The 19,551-nt window shown below is 42.1% G+C and overlaps 1 protein-coding gene across 1 annotated transcript in view; it reads right to left on the bottom strand.

Annotated features, from left to right (window-relative positions):
- The window catches only part of fbn3 (fibrillin 3), a 227,294-nt gene that overhangs the window by 192,873 nt on the left and 14,870 nt on the right, over positions 1-19,551 (bottom strand). Inside the window, exons 3-5 of the mRNA XM_080212943.1 lie at positions 18,672-18,770; positions 10,789-10,884; positions 9,019-9,114 (exon numbers count right to left, since the gene is read on the bottom strand). Coding sequence (XP_080069069.1) covers positions 9,019-9,114; positions 10,789-10,884; positions 18,672-18,770 — 291 coding nt within the window. The remainder of the gene's footprint in view (positions 1-9,018; positions 9,115-10,788; positions 10,885-18,671; positions 18,771-19,551) is intronic.

The following is a 19,551-nucleotide window of genomic DNA, read 5'->3' as shown; positions in this document are numbered from 1 at the left end:
TGAGTGTACTAAGAGGCTGCGCATTTAACTTGCTGGCAGCCAACATGAATGGACCGTGAGCCGCAGAGACAAACAGCAACATGCTTGGTGTGGTAACTTGTGCCTTATCCCATGCAGTAAGTTCTGAGTCTGATCTCTGCAAGGTTCCAGGGAACACAGGTTGTTTTTTGCTGGCAGCAGGGGACGCGTGAACTTTGTCAGTTGTCCTGACACAAGACTAGATAGGGCCCAGCTCTATTACAATCAATGGCCGCATGCCAGAGTTAGTATAGAGAGTTCCCAGTCTGTAGCTGCAGAAACTGCCTTTAATTTGACTGGACTGCACATTCCGCACATTTTTTCTGGAATTACGAGCCAAGCCCATTTTGTTTCCTCGCTATCAGCAACTTCACTCCTGGAACTGGGCCAATCGCTCTGGTAAAAGTGAAATAAATGAAAAGTCTCTGATCCTCTGCAATTCTGGTGTAGGAATATCCTGATACATGTGTCCTTTATCCCAGTCCTAATCCATCTCTGCTATAAAGCTCACGATAGTGTAATGAGAACTGAATGCAGACAGGGTTCCAGCTCAGGGAAACTCTGGGGACCATAGGCAAATAAATTGCATTGTTCCTTCAACAGGCAACTCCACAAAGCCATGCTTACAAACCAAAGACACTATTTAAAGTTTATATATTAGTCACAATGTAGGCTTACATTAACACTGCAATGAAATTACTGTGAAAATCTCCTAGTCGCCACACTCTGGCACCTGTTTGGGTCTTTCAGACTGTGGGAGGAAACTGGAGCAACCCGAGGAAACCCACACAGATACCAGGGGAATGTGCAGATTCTGCACAGACAGCAGCCCAAGCCAGGAATCGAACTTGGGTTCCAGATGAAATGAGTATTTGAGTGCCACCCCTTCCATATTCCAGACGGGATCAAGGAACCATCCTTCTATGTAGACTATGGGCGCATTATCTTAGTACTGTACATTAAAATGAGTATTACTACCTCTTTAAAGTTATGCACTTTTTCTTGCCTGCCCTATTCTATTGCACTAATACAATGAAATAGATGACTGGGAGACTGGATCAGCAACAACACATTTATATTTATCTGCAATATCTTCAAATCTGCTACCATTAAGGTAATAATCCGTAGAATGGGTGCCAGAGTAATAGCTCCTGGAGTCAGCCTCGCCAGAATAATAATCCTTGTGAATGCATCACAACTCAGTAATAGTTCCTGGAATCAGTCCCACTAGCATAACAGTCTTTGGAGTGAGATTCAGAGTCTTTGCAGTCAGCCCCACTAGAGTAATAATCACTGGAGTGTGTCACAACTCAGTAACGGTTCCTGGAACTTGCCCCAGAGGAACAGTCTCGAGAGCGAGTGTTAGAGTCCCTGTAATCAGCCTCACCAGAGTAATAATCGCTGGAGTGCGTCACAACTCAGTAACAGTTCCTGGAACTCGCCCCAGAGTAACAGTCCCTGGAGTGGGCCCCACAAGGCATCAATGTTAATGTGGAACAGAACAAAGTAACGGAGACATTCCTACCGAGGCACTAGTGCCCCCAGGTTACAGATAAGCACTTTCAAAAGGAGACAGCTGAACAGAGTCTGCAGCTTCAGTAAAACAATGGAAGCTGTGTCTCACCTGAAAGCCAGAGGCACAAGCCAATATTTACTGGAGACAAATGAAACCAGTCACAGCAACTTTCGAAACAAAATCTCATGTTTCTCTTCAGTAAATTACTACCACTGCGTATCGCAGTCACGACTCTGACCAAGTGATGGTATGCTTGTGGTTCGGAATCTTGTTCAGCGTACAGTAGGGCATCCCACATCACACTACTGACAGGATATCAGATAGATCAGATCACACTGACAACTTACTAAATAAAGATAAAAGCAGCCATCACTTACTGCAATGGGCTTCCCTACGGCTTATTGAATATTCCTGAGAATTTAATGGAATGGTCAAAACTGTAGTCCTTCAATAAGAATTGTGGCTATTTGATGTTAATTGTGTTCACCATTTAATCGCCAACTTCATGCAGATTTAATCCTTGATTGCAGCCGGCAGACTTTCAATCCAGATTGTACTAATTATACTTATGAAATAAGAAAAGTGGTATTATTAAATTAATTATGCAGCAGACCGGAATGGGCCACCATTCTAAAATTAATCGTAGCAGCAGTGGGGACAGGAAGATTTTTAAATATTAAACTTGCAGATTCAGACAGGACTGGGGCCTGAGGGAGTTGACAATATTAATTTAAATTGTGTCAGATTGCAAGATGGAACAAGATTGGAAGCATTTTCAAATAGTTTCTTATTTAATACACCAGTGAAAAAAAATCTTTTTTTTTGCATTTATTCAGTGCTTTACACGACCATCTCAAACCATGTTACAACCATTGGAGTGCAGGAAATAACAGTCAATTTGCACACAGCAAACTCTGATAAACAGCAATCTGACCAGATTATCTGTTTTGTGATGTTGATAAGGGGATAAGTATTGACCCAGACACTGGGAATAGCGCTGTTGCTCTTCCGAATAGTGCTTTTGACTGTCTAAGCAGATAGGTTGTAGCCATGGTCTAATATCTCATCCAAAAGATGGGCCTCTGGCAGTGCAGAACTTCCTCAGTACCGCACTGGATTATCAGTCTTCACTTTTGTGCTCGAGTGGCAGAAAGGCAGCACTATTCAGAAGAGCAAACACAAGAGTAGCCCAGTCAAGACACGCTTTCTGTAGAGAGAGATGCCCCAGGAGAGAAGCAGGTGGCCAGCAAGATTCACAGGACAAGTGGGAGAGCTTTCTTGAAGGCTGCAGGGAGATGTGAATAGTGGGGCAGGGCTTCGAGAGGTGACGAACAGCAGGAGAAAAGGAGAGACTCCTTGAGCTGAGCCAGGAGTATTGGAGGAATATGGGCAGAACACAGAGAGAAAGGAGTAAATATTAAGAGAGGTGCTACAGCTCTGAAAGGCGACTGGGGCTGGGGACTCACTGAGTGAGTTCTGCCAAGAGGCTGATGCTTGTAACTGCAGACTGACAGGCGATTGTTTACATATAGGATTGCCATTATAAATGTTTATCTAACCAGCCAACCTCTGTCACTCCCTCCACTGTCTCTGTACTGTCAGATTGCCATCCAACATTTATTTACATTAGGATGTGCTGCGATTTCCTCCAGCTAAACAATAGGAAGACTAATGGCATTATCTTCACTGCCCTGTTACAAACTGTAAAGGATTAACTCTAATACTGCTCCAACAATAGTTACTGAGCATTGTATAAGTCACACAGGAGAAAATGAGAAGTATGTGAGAAATAAGCAGTGGTTCTGTCTTAGTGCTTTGCAATCCAGTACACAATGGATTATATAAATTAAGGTTACTTGAAAAAGGGTTTTTGCCCTTTTGTGAAGAGCGAGATATCCTTCAATTTCCAAGATGGTCAAACACCAGATTTCCATATCCCTCAGTCCTCAATCTTTCAGGCTGAATAAACAGTTTGCAAACTTGATATCTTATTTACTGCTCTGCTGACCTTCCATCTCTGTATCCTCTTCTCTCCTTTGCAAAAATTGCCCAAATCCGTTTCTGTAACACTGTGTATTCTATCACTGAAACCCTTAGCCAATCATTTGTTACCTACAAGGTGACCACTCGGTGATTTTTCACAGAGCCTGCCCAGCACAAAACTGACCAAATGTCATCAACAGCCTGTTTTAAACCCCGCTTGTTTGGTCTTGTCGATGCCCCACAGGGAAGGTTGGTTAAAGCCATTCTCCTCCACCTATAGTCCACCCTCTGTAACTGGCAACTCATCCAGAACTCAATTCCTTTCTCCTATCTTGCACTGAGTATTGTTCAGCCCATCCTCAATTACCCGTATATATTATGATTCCTCAGTAGCTCCAATTTAAGATTCACGTCCTCGCATTTAAAATCTTCCATAGGCAAAGCTCTCTTTGTAGCCTCCTCCATGCAATAACACTGCCATGCGTATCTTAATCCAAACTCTTGTGCATTTCCTCATTTCTGAGCCATTTTAAAATTTCTTCATGGCATAAGGGCATTGCAGGCAAGGCCAGCATGTATATTGTCCATCCCTATTTCCCCCTGAGAAATCATCTGGCATTTATATATACCCGCAATGCTGTTTTTGGGAGGGATTTGGAGAAATCTCAGCCACTGACAGCAAAGGAACAGTGACATAGTTACACGTTAAGAGGGAGTGTGGTTTGGAGGAGAACTTTCAGGTGGTGGTGCTCCCATGCATCTGCAATCCTTCTCTTTCTAGCTGGTGAAGGTTTGGAAGGTGCTGTCAAGTTGCTGCACTTCAGCCTGTAGATGGCCAAGACTGCAGCCACTGTGTGCCAGTACATCTTGTATATGGCATACACTGCAATCAGTGTGCATCAGTGCATCTTGTATATGGCATACACTGCAATCAGTGTGCATCAGTGCATCTTGTATATGGCACACACTACTGTCACTGTGTGTCGGTGCATCTTGTATATGGCACACATTGCTGTTACTGTGTGTCAATGCATTTTGCATATGGCACACACTGTTGTCACAGTGTGTCAGTGCATCTTGTATATGGCTGTGATGACAATGTGACTTTAAGAAATATATTTGTCACGTTTCTTCTGCAAGATCTGTTAGGCAGTTTTTTTATTACTGGTGCTATTTTCTCTATAACCGTCATTCTCTATTTTTACTATAGTAGCATAATTGCTCCTAATTGCTAGAATATTTGTTCTGATCTAAACTAATGCTGTTCTGCCAATTTTAGTGATATCCCCTGGCATTTTGCAGAGTAGGGCTTGATGACGCTGATTGATAGGTAAGGTCATATGATTAGGTGGAGCTAAGCTTACACAGAAAAATCAAGTCAGATGCTGCTGGAGTTGATAGAGTGCAATGCTTCTCTTTACCTTTCTGTAAAGTTGGAGAATGGAATCTGCCAAGAAATAAGTTCCTTTCTCCGAGGTTCTGCTCTTTTGGACTGGATCTTTCTCGGAGAATCCTCTGTATGAAAGTCAGAAGACAGGTTCCAGACTGTATTTCTGTCCAGAGGTGTTAAAAGGCTGGAAATCTAATATCCATGCAAGCATATCTGCTTTTGGCATGAACTGGTTCTGAAGAAGGGATTTATATCTATGGGGATACTGCTAGTTTGGAACAAAACAGATGGATAGCTATTAAGAATTATACTTTGTCATGTTTAAGTATTTGAATTGACAAAAATTATGCAATTTTTTTTTGTTATATTCTAACCATGTTCTGAAATAAAGTTTGTCTTGATAAAAGCTTCCTAGGGGGTCAATTGAATCATACCTGGAGCAAAACATCTAATGCTGACCCCAATGCCAAAATCAAAAGAAAATGTTCAGACCTCGGCTAACTTTATAATATACCTTGGAGTTTCTGATCAGGTCCCCTACAAATTAGTGACTCTTTGTGGGCGTAAAATCTAAAAGTTCCTTGTTTGGTTCAGGATTATTGGACTCAAGAACAGCAAGAGGTAAGTATTGGTGTCTTCTTTTTAGGTGTTATATTTGATTTATTTAACTAGCGAGTACCTTGGGGAATAATGGCTCTTTCAGTGGCTTCCTAGGTGTGGAAGAACTCAGTCAGGGTGGTTTACAAAAGGTGGTTAAAACAAAGCTTTTGGAATTGGCAAACAAGTTGCAGTTGACCTTACCTGAAAGGGTGAGGAAGGCGGAGATAATTACAGTGTGACAGCTCAGCATGTAAAACTGCCAGAAACACAGTCAAAATCTTTGGAAATGGCTAGAATTCAATTACAAATGAAGCAGCTTGGCAAGAGAAAGAGTAGCAAACGAGAGAGAGAGAGAGCAGAACAAAGAGGAAGAGAATTAAAACAGCTTGGATTGCAACAAGAAAAAGAAATGAAATTTCTTGAATTACAGCCAAGGAAAAAAGAACAAGAAAGAATAGTCCTGGCAGCACAAAAAGCAAAAGACAGAGAGGAAAGGGAAAAGGAGAGCAAATTTGAACTTCGGAAACTGGAATGGAAAAGTGAATGTCGATGTTATTTGGCAGAGTTAGAGATTGGGAGTAGTGATGAGGATGGTGAGGAAGAGTGAATCCATCACAGTCAAAGATGGGGATTTGTTTAAAATATGTCCGAGTGTTGCAAAGGTTTAGCTTCTAACATGAGTTTCAACCTGTGAGGGATAGAAACTGGGGAAAAGAGAAATCTTCAGCTGGTAAAAGTAAAGGAGGTCGCGTGGGAGATAGTATAGCTTTTTTTGTTTATATCTAATTCAATCCAATCAAAATCCAACACAAAGTCTCAGTGAGTGAGACATTCCAGATCCAAGCTGAGAAAACAGGCTCACCACTTCCTGTCTTGGGCTCGATCTTCATGATCCAAGCTGATTGGAGCAGGCATTGCACCTTCTCCGAGGCCTGATCTCATTTGCATCTTAACCAAAATGCTGAGATGCCGCTTTAAAAAATTGCCTCAAATGAAACCTCAGTGTCACCTCATGACTTCAACTAAGTGCAGGATGCCAAAGCTACACTTGATCTTAGCCAAAAGGCTGAGAAGCGTGGGAGATAGTAAAGATAGTGCAGTTCAGGTTAAAAAGGAAACTCATGAAGCTGGAAGAGAAATAAAAAGCCTCAAGATGCTTTCACTTTAATAAGGTACGACACACAAATTCACAGTGTTGGTGGTTTAAGAAAGACATTGGGAAGACTGACATGGTAAAACAGGATAAGCCGTGGGTTTTGTTAAAGGGTAAAGGAAACCACAGTTGAAGCTAAAGAGATGCAAAAGAAAGTACAACCTGTTCAGGGGTTGGTTAATAAAGTGCCAGATCTCTTTAAAGAATTTACTTGTGTGGATAAAGTTTACTCATGTGTAGCAGGAGGAGCAGGTAAGGAAGTCAACATTTTAAGAGATACGGGAACAAATCAGTTAACTAAACTAAAGAGTAAAGGTACCGAAGTTGAAGTTCAATTATTAGAAACCATTTTTGATCAGATTGTTGAGAACGAACAAGAACAGGTGGAGGACAAAGTGGATATTTTTAGTTCAGGGCTGTGTAAGTGCATCATTTATACAGCAATGGGTATATGGAAAGGCGATGACCTAGTGGTATTATTGGTAGACTATTAATCCAGAAACTCAGTTAATGTTCCGGGAACCCGGGTTTGAATCCCGCCACGGCAGTTGGTGGAATTTTAATTCAATAACAAATATCTGGAATTAAGAATCTACAGATGACCATGAAACCATTGTCAATTGTTGGAAAAACCCACCTGGTTCACTAATGTCCTTTAGAGAAGGAAATCTGCCATCCTTACCTGGTCTGGCCTACATGTGGCTCCGGAGCCACAGCAATGTGGTTGACTATCAACTGCCCTCTGAAATGGCCAAGCAAATCACTAAGTTCAAGGGTGACTAGGGATGGGCAATAAATGCCGGTCAGCCAGCGACACCCATGTCCCACGAATGAATAAAAAAGGCACGCACTGCAGTCATTATGCATCATTGGTGCCTGACCTGCTGGAATTCTCTTCCTAACCTCCTTTGCCTTCACTTCCTTCAGTGCCCTTTTATAATATTACTTCTTGAACTAAGTAACAGAAACATTAATGCAATTATAAATCACAATGGATGTAGCTGTGATACTGCAGAACATTACTGCGTCACTAGAACAGAACATCAGTTCAGTAAATGTTACATGAGGCTGTTATCTGTCTCCTCCCTCCTCCCCCAGCAGTCACTGAGTGTTTCTTCAATATGAGCAGATGAATCTCAAACGTCACAGAGTACAAACCCCATCCTAACTATTTGACCCAACTCCCTCACACTGTGAAACTATGATAGCTCCATGCCTGAATCACGAGCTGTATCCTGATTGGTATTAAGCCAGCACCCTCACATGGCCAGATTCAGTAATTCCCATCAGCCAGCAGTGTGTGTGACTAACTCAAATCCCAGTGTCGATGATCCTGTTCCCTCGCAAAATTGGGATCAGCACCTCCACCAAGCTGACATCCTGTGTCATTGATTATATCTGTGCTGATGTTAACCCAGCAGTTAATAATCAGGGACCTTGGGTGCAGAGGGAATTGTTCAGGGTAAAAACTCCTAGGCTGGACTGCCCTGTGCTGAACAACAGAAGATAAATATTTGGCCAGGACACGCAACTGAAGTGAATAAGGAAAAACAATTGTAGATGTTGGGTAGAATGTATAAAAATTCACAAAATGAGATTGGGTTCTCCACACAGAGTAACCCAGGGAAACTGACAGAATTCCCAGAGAGTAACCATGGGGAACTGAGTCTGGGATTCCCATAGAGTAACTCTGGAGACTGAATCTGGGATTGCCAGAGTAACCGTGGAGATTGAGCCTGGAATAACCATAGAGTAATCCTGTGAGGTTAAGTTGGGGATTCCCGTAGCGTAGCCCTGGGGGAACTGAATCTGGGATCCCACACACTCATCCTAGAGAACTCACTTCGTCTGTGATGCAAAAGTATTTTCCAATAAAACTTGGGCAGCTTCACTTTCTGTGCATTTATTTTGCACTCCCATTTCATTTATTGTTGTAAATTTGCTCTTTATTATAACAGCGAATATGCCTCAAAAGAACTTCACTTGCTGTTAAGCACTCTGGGATGCTCGTGGTCGTGAAAGTTTACACTATTTGGCATTTTTACCTCTGTTCACTACATTTGTACCCATGTGACACTTTCACCCCTTGGTGTCTGCGTATCAAATCCACATGTATCACCAGCTTTAGGGAAAAAAATTCCACTCTACCTCCCAAAAAAACTTTGAACTAATTTTCAACCAGGCAACATTAAAGTGGGCCTGATCCCTCAAGTCCTTTACTGCTCCCATCAGAGTAAATCGTGGGGAAAAGAATCACACACAATGAGGAAGAATTTTAAGATTCATCCAAATGCAAGGCATGTAGTTCATAACCTGGAACCTAACCATCCCTGAGAACTACATAGACTTGTGGCCTACCTCGTTCACACTGTGGCCCAGTAAACCCGTACACACACGCACAGCGACTTGGTCCAATGCATCGGCCTCCGTTCTGGCAGCCATTTTTACACACAGCTAATAAGGAAAAAAAAGATGACATCTGTTGGCAAAGTGCCTACATCATTGGTTTGCACAAAGACACAATAGTGATTTTCTTTTTAACCATTTCAAAATGCATTAAATATGGTTTTGATTAAGTACAATTTTTAACGGAAATGAATGTAGCCGTTACGGAGTCTCAGCACAAGGCAGTGTGAAATTGCTCTGAAACCTATACAGATTCTTGGATGGCTCATGGCTTCCTGGCAATTTCCAATTTTATTCGATAACGGACGTGCCAAATAACATCAAATATTTCAGGCATAGAGCAGCAGGGAGGCTAGGGGAGAAAATCCACTGAGGCTAGGGGAGAAAAATACTAGAGGACGTGGGTTAAGGGGGAAAAGTTTAAAGGGAATATTAAGGGGGGGGTTCTTCACACAGAGAGTGGTGGGAGTGTGGAATGAGCTGCCAGATGAAGTGGTAAATGTGGGCTCACTTTTAACATTTAAGAAAAACTTGCACAGATACATGGATGAGAGGGGTGTGGAGAGATATAGTCCAGGTGCAGGTCAGTGGGACTAGACAGAAAAATGGTTCAGCACAGCCAAGAAGGGCCAAAAGGCCTGTTTCTGTGCTGTAATGTTCTATGTGATATAGCAAATGATGCCTTCAGTTGCCTTCCATATATGGGTTACATCAATGAGTAATGGCACAAAGCCTGCCATCAGGTATATACCAGACTTTAGAAAATTCCTCCCAGACCTTGTTTATTACATTAGCCTAATTGTGAAATTATTGCCATATATTTTGGCAGGAATTTGTTTCCGTTTCAGCTGGTGGTAATTTCTTTTTCATGGCAAATAATGCAGGCAGTGCGGCTATGAAATATTAAAGTCAGTAATCATTATTAACCAGGAGAACAAATGGTTATTGCACTTATCATACAGAATAAAAAGTGGCAGCAGTGCTCATGCTGGACACGGAAGCAAAATAGGTTGCTGGTGCAAACAATATAGAATCCCTATTGTGCAGAAGCCCATCAAGCCTGCATCAGCAACAACCTCACCCAGGCCCTATCCCTGTAACCCCATGTATGTACTCTAGGCCCCCTGACACTCAGAGTCAATTTAGCATGGCCAATGTGGGAACAAAGGTTTAAATTTTTAAAAGTTGATTTATTAGTGTCACAAATAGGCTTACATTAACACCGCAATGAATTCACTGTGAAAATCCCCAAGTCGCCATACTCCAGTGCCCGTTTGGATACACTGAGGGAGAATTTAGCATGGCCAATGTGCCTAACCAGCACATATTTCGGACTGTGGAAAGAAACTGGAGCACCCGGAGGAAACCCACACAGGCATGGGGAGAACATGCAAACTCCACACAGACAGTCACCAGAGGCCAGAATTGAACCTGGGCCCCTGGCGCTGTAAAGCAACAGTGCTAACCACTGTGCAGTCAAGTCTGAACTTGTTAAATTTGCAAGAGGTGATCTTGTCTCATTACTGTACAGTTACATTCCTGCATGATTCTCTATAATATTGCCATTTCTGGATAGGTTTCACTAAATGAATAGATTGAAATTACTTATGGTTCTGTTGGGAAAGAGTGGGAAACACTTGATCCATTATTCTACTCAGCCTTCTCCGTTCTGCCTGTGCACTAGATCCAAGATGAAGTTTATGTGCGGTAGTCGATACTCACGCTGCCCGCAGTGTGTCCCTGTGTATCCTTTTTGGCAAACGCAAGTGTCATCCGAGCAGGATCCACCGTTCATGCACCTGACATTACACTGCTGAACTGCAGGGAGAACAAAGCAGGTCAGAATGACAGAAATCAGCTTGGGCTTTTTCCACACGTGGCATTTGCTGCAGCTGTTTTCAAATGTGGCTTTGAGGCTGCACCATAAAACAGCTCCATAAGGCTCAACATCCCATTCACTTTATTACAGGCTGCTCTTACCCAGTAAACAGGATTAACTAAAAGCTCACTTTGCTTCTGATCCTGCCTCACCTGTGTCTGACTATTCCTCAGTGATTCTGTTCAATTAGACTTTCTATAATCGTAGATTGAAGCGATTTAAAAAAACCTTTGCACAAACTGCGGAGAAACAATTATTAAAGACCCTTTGAAGCTGAATGGAAGACTGGAGACTGCGTGTTAATATTTAAACAGCCCAGAGAGGATGATTTGCTCCTTTTTGGAGTTGGGCTGAACTGGATTTGTCTCTTTACACGGCCTTTCAATTTTAAATTGGCTTCAGGCTGGAAAAGGGACAGAAAGGAGACTTTTGGTGCTGTAGGGAGGAAAGGTGGATGGCATCAACCTCCAACAGCTTGCATTAGGTAATTATTACACGGCCACAGGGCGCACAGTGTTTAGCACTGCTGCCTCACAGCACCAGGGACCTGAGCTCAACTCTGGCCTCGGGTGACTGCGTGGAGCTCACATGTTCTCCCTGTGACTGCATGGGTTTCTCCGGGTGCTCCAGTTTCATCCCACAGTCCAAATATATGTGGTTAGGTTAATTGGCCATGCTATATTGTCAGGGGGTTTAGCAGGGTAAATCTGTGGGGTTACAGGGATAGGGTCTGGGTGGGATTGTTATTGGTGCAGGCTCGATGGGCCGAATGGCATCTTCTACACTGTAGGGAATCTATGGATTCACAAGGTTAAATACGTCTTCCTGATCCTGGCACCATGCATCCTTCTGACCAGAGCATAGCAGAACCTTTACTGGAGCACACAGAGGGTAGTCTCACAGAGAGGGCTAGACACTGGTACCAGAATCTCACTCAGTTTCCTTTCAAATCAATTAATGGAACGTAATTTTTTGAACATGGCACAATGACTGGCCCATGACCCTCCCTGTCCAATTCTCTTTCCCACATTCCACATAACTGGCGCTTAACACGCAGACATTAAAAGCAGGAGTTCACCCTGGTGTGTCCTTCCAGCCCAGCCAAAGGAGAGAATGGAAATCAAAATAAATGAGTATTTGGGGAAATCTGGCTTTGGAGCCTGCCATGAACTGGCCATTTGCAGCCACTTGTTGACCACCCCCCCCCCCCCACCCCCCGCTCTAATGAGATCACTGCTTTCTCAGCCAACTCATTTATATGAATCCTTTATTTGTGCTTATTTATTTGAATTATTATTTCAAAGACTATGGGAGGACCATGGGTGCCAGAGGCCTGAGGGTGGTCAAGGATGGGGGAGGGGGTGGGCAGTAGGCTGGAGCGAACAGATGGGCAAAACATTAACATACTTTTAATTCCTTGGGAAAACAGTATGTCTGCCAGCTGTTACAACAGAGGAGAGAAGCAGCCCTCAATCATTCAAAGACATACAATCATAATAAGATCATTGCCTAGCCATCCATATGTGCTTCCGGCCACCTAACAATGGGAAAACAACCAATGGGCCAAATGGTCTCCTAAAATTCAATTAGAATGAGACAGGGTAGATTCAGAAAGCATGTTCGTGGTGGTGGAAGTGACCAGAATGAGAATAAGGGGTAAACCTTTTAGAACTGAGGCGAGGAGAAATATCTTCACCATGGGAGTGGTGAATCTGTGGAATTCACTACCACAGAAAGTAGTTGAGGCCAAAATATTCACTGGAATGTTACTGGGGCAGAGAACAGAAATGTCCGTTGACCTCAGGCGGGAATTTCTGGTCTCACTCATGCAAGGCTGCAAAATCAAGCCCATTGTGTGATTTCAAGAAGTAGTTAGATATAGCTTTTGAGATTAAATGGATCAAGAGATATGGGGAAGGGCGGAGAGGGGGGAAGTAGGCGAGATCAGGATATTAATTTTGATGATCGGCCATGATCAAAATGAATGGTGGAGCAGGTTTGAAGGGCCGAATGGCCTACTCCTGCTTCTGGTTTCTGTATTTCTGTGCTGAACTATCCTACGATTCTTTGAAACATTAGAGCAATGTCAAGGATATCCCGCTTGTGATTTTAGTATGGATTTTGGATTAATTATCCACCGGATCACCACACTAATCAAAACTGAAACATTCAGAAATTCATTTCAAATATTGATCTAGTTTTTCATTTCCAGCTGTTAAAAACCAAACCAGGATTGAATTCTCCTGATCTCTTGTCTGGACGAAAACCCCAATAAAATGATACAAATGACTTGTCACACAGTTTGTCCAAGGTTCCTTCTGATTTTTTCATGAAATTACGCCAGAATTAAACAGCAATTCCACCCCATTGTATCTTATTGGCAGATATTTGTACAATTTTAATGCTCCCTGTAATTGTTGCATGTTGGTATCCTGGAATAATCACTAAATGTTATTTATAAATGGCCAAAGCAAATGACTGAAGAACAGGAAATGTTGCTGCAGAAGTAGGCTTTCAAATCACAGATATTCCAGATGAACTAATGTGTCTTGCTCTTGGTTGTTAATGCCGTCTTGTGATCTCTACAATTATTGTGGTTATCCCAACGGGACTGCGAGAAGCAGGTTACAGATGTTAGGGCGTAGTCGCGGTCACAGCAATTGTTAACAGTGAAAGTCAATACTCAAATGGCCCTGGTTTGTGGATTTACAGTTTCAAATTGACAAATGTCAGAGGTGGTTCAGTGAGTATGTCTGAGACATGAAGGTTCTGGGTTCAAATCCTACTCCAGAGACATGAGTGCAAAACTTTAGGCTGACATACCAGTGTAGTATTGATGAAATACCGCCTCTTGCATGAGATGTTAAACTGCTTTTTCACTTGGACTTAAGAGATCCCATGGCCCAATTCCAAAGAGGAGAAGGGGAATTTCCCCTGGTGTCCTGCCCGTTATTTATCCCTCACTCAACATCACTAAAACAGATGGGCTGCTCATTATCACATTGCTAGGTGCACAAATGGGCTACCGCGTTTCTTAGCTTACAACAGTGACTTACACTTCAAACGTAGGCTGTAAAAGCACTTTGGATTGACCCGAGGTTATAAAACTATAAATGCAAGTCTTCTTTCATCCTGGAAAATAAAACTCTCTCCCAGAGATTTCCAGATTGTAATTCATGTGAACAACCACCTTAAGTCTACTCCTCGCACCAGTACTTGGGAGAGTTTGACCGAATACTGCACTTCTACCTTACCGCCAACGAGGGATTCTTTAAATACCAAGAAGCCACAGGGCTGTTGTAATTAGCTTTGCATTTCACATGGTGCAGAACATGCCCTGCACTGACATTTCACTGAAGATGTGTGGGTCAGGCCACTCTATGCTGTCAGTAATCAGAGCCATCATTCACAATTCTTGTCCATTAACTCCACTCACCATGCCTAGGGGCCATGAGCTCTAAGCCACCCAATCTAAGCAGAGTGATTATCTGGCTGATTTTGTTCATCTCTGAACGGGTCAAATTCTTCTTCAGCTGGAATGCTTTCGGAGGTGAAGATAAATGTTTACTTTCTGACTGTTCGTGCAGCTGTCTCTCCGGAACAGAAACCTATCACTCAATGTGACTTTAAACTAGCTTCGCCTCTCCCAACACCCTTCCCCCCAACACACAAACTGCCCCCCCTCCACCCGGCTCTGGGAGGTGCTAGTTTCTGCAGGGATGCAAGTTCCACAGTGCGAGCTATCCCCCAATATTTCACCCCTGCCTCAGCTAGACAGCTGAGTGCCAGCACATTGTTGGATACCATAGCGTTATCACAGCTGTTAAATCTTGTAGTCCTGAGGCTTCTTTTAATAACTACTCAGAGACAAATGTCAGAGAACATGAAGTCTTCTCACACCACATTCCAAATGGAGACTGCCCTTTCTGGGCGGATCTCAGCAGCTCACCCCACACCTGAGGTCACATGAACCTATTCCCTTAAAGGGCCACACCCCAACATATATAACAACATCTAAACCTCAACTTGTCCTCCCCTGATGTACACATGTCCACTTTCTACTCAGAAGTCATTGCATTTGCCTTTCCTAGTCAAAGGGAGTGCTGAATCCAGTCAGAACTCTTACTCTGCTTGCTTGCTTTTGTCTTGGATAATAATCAAATCAGTAGCCCTTGCATCAAGCTTCTACTACGTATACCTTACAATACATCCAGAACTACAGCCGGATTTTCCAGCCTCGCTTGTCCCAAAGCCGTAAAATCCCACCTGAAGTCAACAGACCGTCCTATTGCCCCTGGCCTGCTCCGATTCCCGTGGCAGTAAAATTCTGACCTATGTGTCCAATGGTATAATGTTTAACATTGAAGGCACAAGGACTGTTTTGACTACTAAACATGTACTACACGGTTGTCTCTCTCTCTTCTTCACTCCCATTCTGAGACATTCTAACAGACTGAATTGCTGAACCTTTGTCCCTGAGACCAGGTTTACTCCTGGCTGCGAGCTAAACTAGGCGCTGCAACCAGGATGAAGCCAATCCCCCCAATCTCAACTTGTAGGGAATTTGACTTCTGTGGATACAGGGAGGGAAATGTATAAGATGATGAGGAGGAGAATTTAAATATTAAACTATTAGGTTCTTGTCTTTTCCTTGGCATTATCTGGAGAGTGGAACTTACCTTGTGAGGGATCATCACTTGCTGTGTAAATCTTTAACATAAAAATTTAGTGCAGGACTAAACTCTGAAGTTACCCAGTGTAAGATAGGATAAAAAACTAAGTGACTTCAAGCTGATCCTGAAACAGAGTCATTGCGTCACATGAGAACACAGGACAGGGCAAGCTGTTATACCCACTTGCCCCCTTCTAAATTTTTATTTACATCAAGATTCAAAAACCAATTGCTCGACAATATTCTGTTGCAAATACCTTCTGTAGAAAATTGAAATTTGGCCTGGTTCCTGCGAAGGCAAAGTTGGGGTAGCTCAGTTTGTTACTGGCGCAAGATATATGATGTAGGACAGCAATCTCACAATTATTTATTTCACATACGTACTACACCAAGAGTGCTGACAAGTTCTTGTCCATTAAATGACAATGCTAACAACGTATTGACCTCTGGCTGCTGTGAAGAACCTCCTGTGGCTGGTAGTTCTGCATGGAGTGGTAGAGTTCGCCATCAGATACTTATCTCTGAGTCTCTGTGAGTCTAGACTCTGCTAGATCAATCTTCCTCAATTTATAGTCCTCACTATTATTTCTGCCTTGACTCAGTTGTTATTAATTTGCTACCAAAAAACTTTTGCTACCAAATAAACCTGTTGGACTTTAACCTGGTGTTGTGAGACTTCTTACTGTGTTAACTTGGAGGACAGGGTTAGGCAGCAGCCAGATTGAACCCAGAATGGAAGGATGAAACTTTCCTCTTCCTGTTGGATGTAATGTCACAGAGGAGGTGTAGTGGAAGCTTCAGTCTGCATTATCCCATGGCCTGGGAATGTTCAATAAGACAATAAAGATATTGCTTTATGCTGTGCCTAACTTGTGCTGCACCCTAGGTGAATCTTCAGTCTTGTGTCACCTCCCCCACTCACCAAAAGTAACTTTTGAAGATGAATATTGTGCATTGGTGTGAATAAGAATGCTGCATTTATAATTATAGATATATTTTACATGCAAAAGTAGAATATTATGATATCGAGTGTACATTCTTCTTGTTCTAGACTTCTCACAAAATCTGTACCAGAAGAAATGCACATTACAATGTGTAATATGGTTCACATGATGTAAAATTGTGTGTTCCTGCAACAGTTACAGGATGATTTTATGCACAATTTATAATCAATAAGCATTCTGATAGAGTGGACTAGATCAAATTATATTCTTTGATATTATGGTTCACAATTCTGAAGTCATGTAAATGTATTAATTTTAAAACTGTCATATAAACAGAATGAGGAATATAGTATAAAATTTTGCAAAAGACTGCAATATAAATGCATGGAAATCTGTATGTCTGTCAGTATATGTGAATGTATATCAGTAACTCTATACCTTTCATTCCCACTGCTGAAGGCTGTATGTTTACTTATGTAGCTTCATGATGATGGAAATAAGTTAAATATTAAATTATTGTATGTATTGTTCTGATATGTATTGTTTTGAAAAAGACACTTTGCCTAAGCAAAGCATACTGGTTTATAGCAGCAACAATGTCACATCTGTTAAGGACAAGCTACCTTTATGAAGACACAAAGACTATGGAGGTTTCGGAGGTTGCACATGTGATCCATTTCTTGGGTCTAAAACAGATACTAGATTTTGGATAGTCAGAGACACTGCCATAGAGACAATACCATTACCCTGTCTCATTTTTTTCTGAAACTTCTCTCAATGCCTTTCTATTTATGATCTGGAAAAACCACCCAAAGACCTTATTTCTGCAAGCTAACAGCTCTTAAAGGAAAATTCAGAATCAACACCACTGTCTCCTGTAAGAAATTGCAAGGACCAGCAGTTACTGTGGACAGGGACCCTTCAGCTGTGAAGAAGTATTTGAACACTCCATGAATACTTATTTTCCCTGACTTTACTTGTTTCTTGGCTAAATTTTTAATATCTGACACTGTAGAATTTTTTGCATGCTTGGAAAGATTTGCCAAAATGCTACTACCCCGCCCACTGCAAGAATTGGAGCGGGTGAGGGGCGGACAATGGAAAAATCTGTTGACCGGGGGCAGGATTTTAGGGTTTGGGATGCGCAAGGCATTAAAATCCTACCCATTACATATGTGTTGTTTTTGCATTAGTGGGTGGTTGGACAGCTTTGTACATTTTAAACCTTTGTTAATAATTTCTGAATCTTTAATTTAGTGAGTTTTAGCAATAAAGCTAACTTTTTACTTGTTAATTTAAAGGAACTAAACTGGCTTATTTCTTGCACTGAGCTATATACAGTTAAACATATATTAAATTGTCAATACCTTCCTTTTAAATTCAAACTCTGTTATAACCAACACAGGAGTGAGACAAAGAGAAAAGTCAGTTCGCCCTTTTCCACCTGGTCACAATATTTTATCAAAAGTTCATTCAGATTTTTGCTCCCACATCCCCTGCCAAATTTTGCCACTCTTGGCAACCACCTTGTTTGCCCAGTGTTTGCATCTGCCCTGACTGAACCTGAACAGGAGGTGTTTGATGGGCCAATGTACAGATAGCATTACTCTTTGATTTGATTTGATATATTATTGTCACATGTATTAACATACAGTAAGAAGTATTGTTTCTTGCGCACTACACAGACAAAACATACCGTTCATAGAGAAGAAAACAAGATAGTGCAGAATGTAATGTTACGGTCATAGATAGAGTGTAGAGAAAGGTACTCAACACCTAACCATTAAATTTGTTAAAAACTTTTTGCTCCATCCTTAAAGTTACAAAGCCAATGCTCAGAGTGGACCAGGCAAACTCAAATCTATTCCTTGCCTGCTCCAAAAAACAAATTCAAATTCCGATTGAATCCAATTCAAGGTCGCTGCAAGACGGACAAGCAAGATCCAAGCTGACAAGATAAGGGATTGCACCCCATCTTGGGCTTGATCTGATGCTTGATCTTAGCCAAAAGGCTGAGAAGCGATAGCCATTAAATTGACGAAATGAAGGGCTGTGGTGCCAGCAAGTTGTCCCATTACTTGTTGAGTAAACGGAATGGAATGCCACTTACTTGAACCAGATCCACAACCTGGTGAGAGCTGCCCGTTGGCACAGGTGCACATGTTTGGTCTGGAGCAGAATCCATCACCGCATGTGTTCCGACAAATGGCTAGACAAAGACGAAAGGGAATGCACTTCAGAAATTGGCAGCTTAGTGCAAAGCAATCAAAGATATAATTGGCTTTTAATAGGTCACCTTTAACCTAGTTGAAGCCAAGATTCATCCACTTATTGTCATGTTACGGTGTCACATTTACAGTGACATACTGCTGTTATAGTGAAATTGTAGTTATATTGATATTGACAATACCTTGTTACATTTACAGTGACACTATGCTGTTATGTCTCCAGTGATGTTCTGCTGTCACATTTGAAGTGACACTAAGCAGTTAGTAGGTGAAAGCCTTCCTAGGTTTGAACTAGTTTTACACGTCAAAGATTAGCTTGCTGTATTTTGCTATTTTACCTTTATTTTAGCTTGCTGTGTCGCTGGTTCAAGGATCTTCCACTATGGCTGGAAATGCACATTTTGTTTTACCAATTTTAGCTCTTCAAAACCCTTACAAGTTGCACCATTGCGCCAAATTTACAATAAAGGGCAGCACGGTGGAACAATGGTTAGCATTGCTGCCTCACAGCGCCAGGGACCCTGGTTCAATTTCCACTGTCTGTGTGGAGATTACACATTCTCCCCATGTCTGCGAGGGTTTCCGCCAGGTGCTCCAGTTTTCTCCCACAGTCTAAAGATGTGCGGGTTAGGTGGATTGGCCATGATAGATTGCCCCTTAGTGTCAGGGGGATTAGCGAGGGTAAATGTATAGGGTTATGGGGATTGTGGTCCGTGCAACTGGATTGGCCAAATGACCTTCTGCATGTAGGGTTTCTATGAA

This window comes from Carcharhinus amblyrhynchos, chromosome 26 (assembly GCF_965287045.1).
Source record: "Carcharhinus amblyrhynchos chromosome 26, sCarAmb.v2.hapA, whole genome shotgun sequence".
Lineage (NCBI taxonomy): Eukaryota > Metazoa > Chordata > Chondrichthyes > Carcharhiniformes > Carcharhinidae > Carcharhinus > Carcharhinus amblyrhynchos.
Note: the sequence above shows the minus strand (reverse complement) of the source record. Positions and strands in the feature narration are given on the sequence as shown.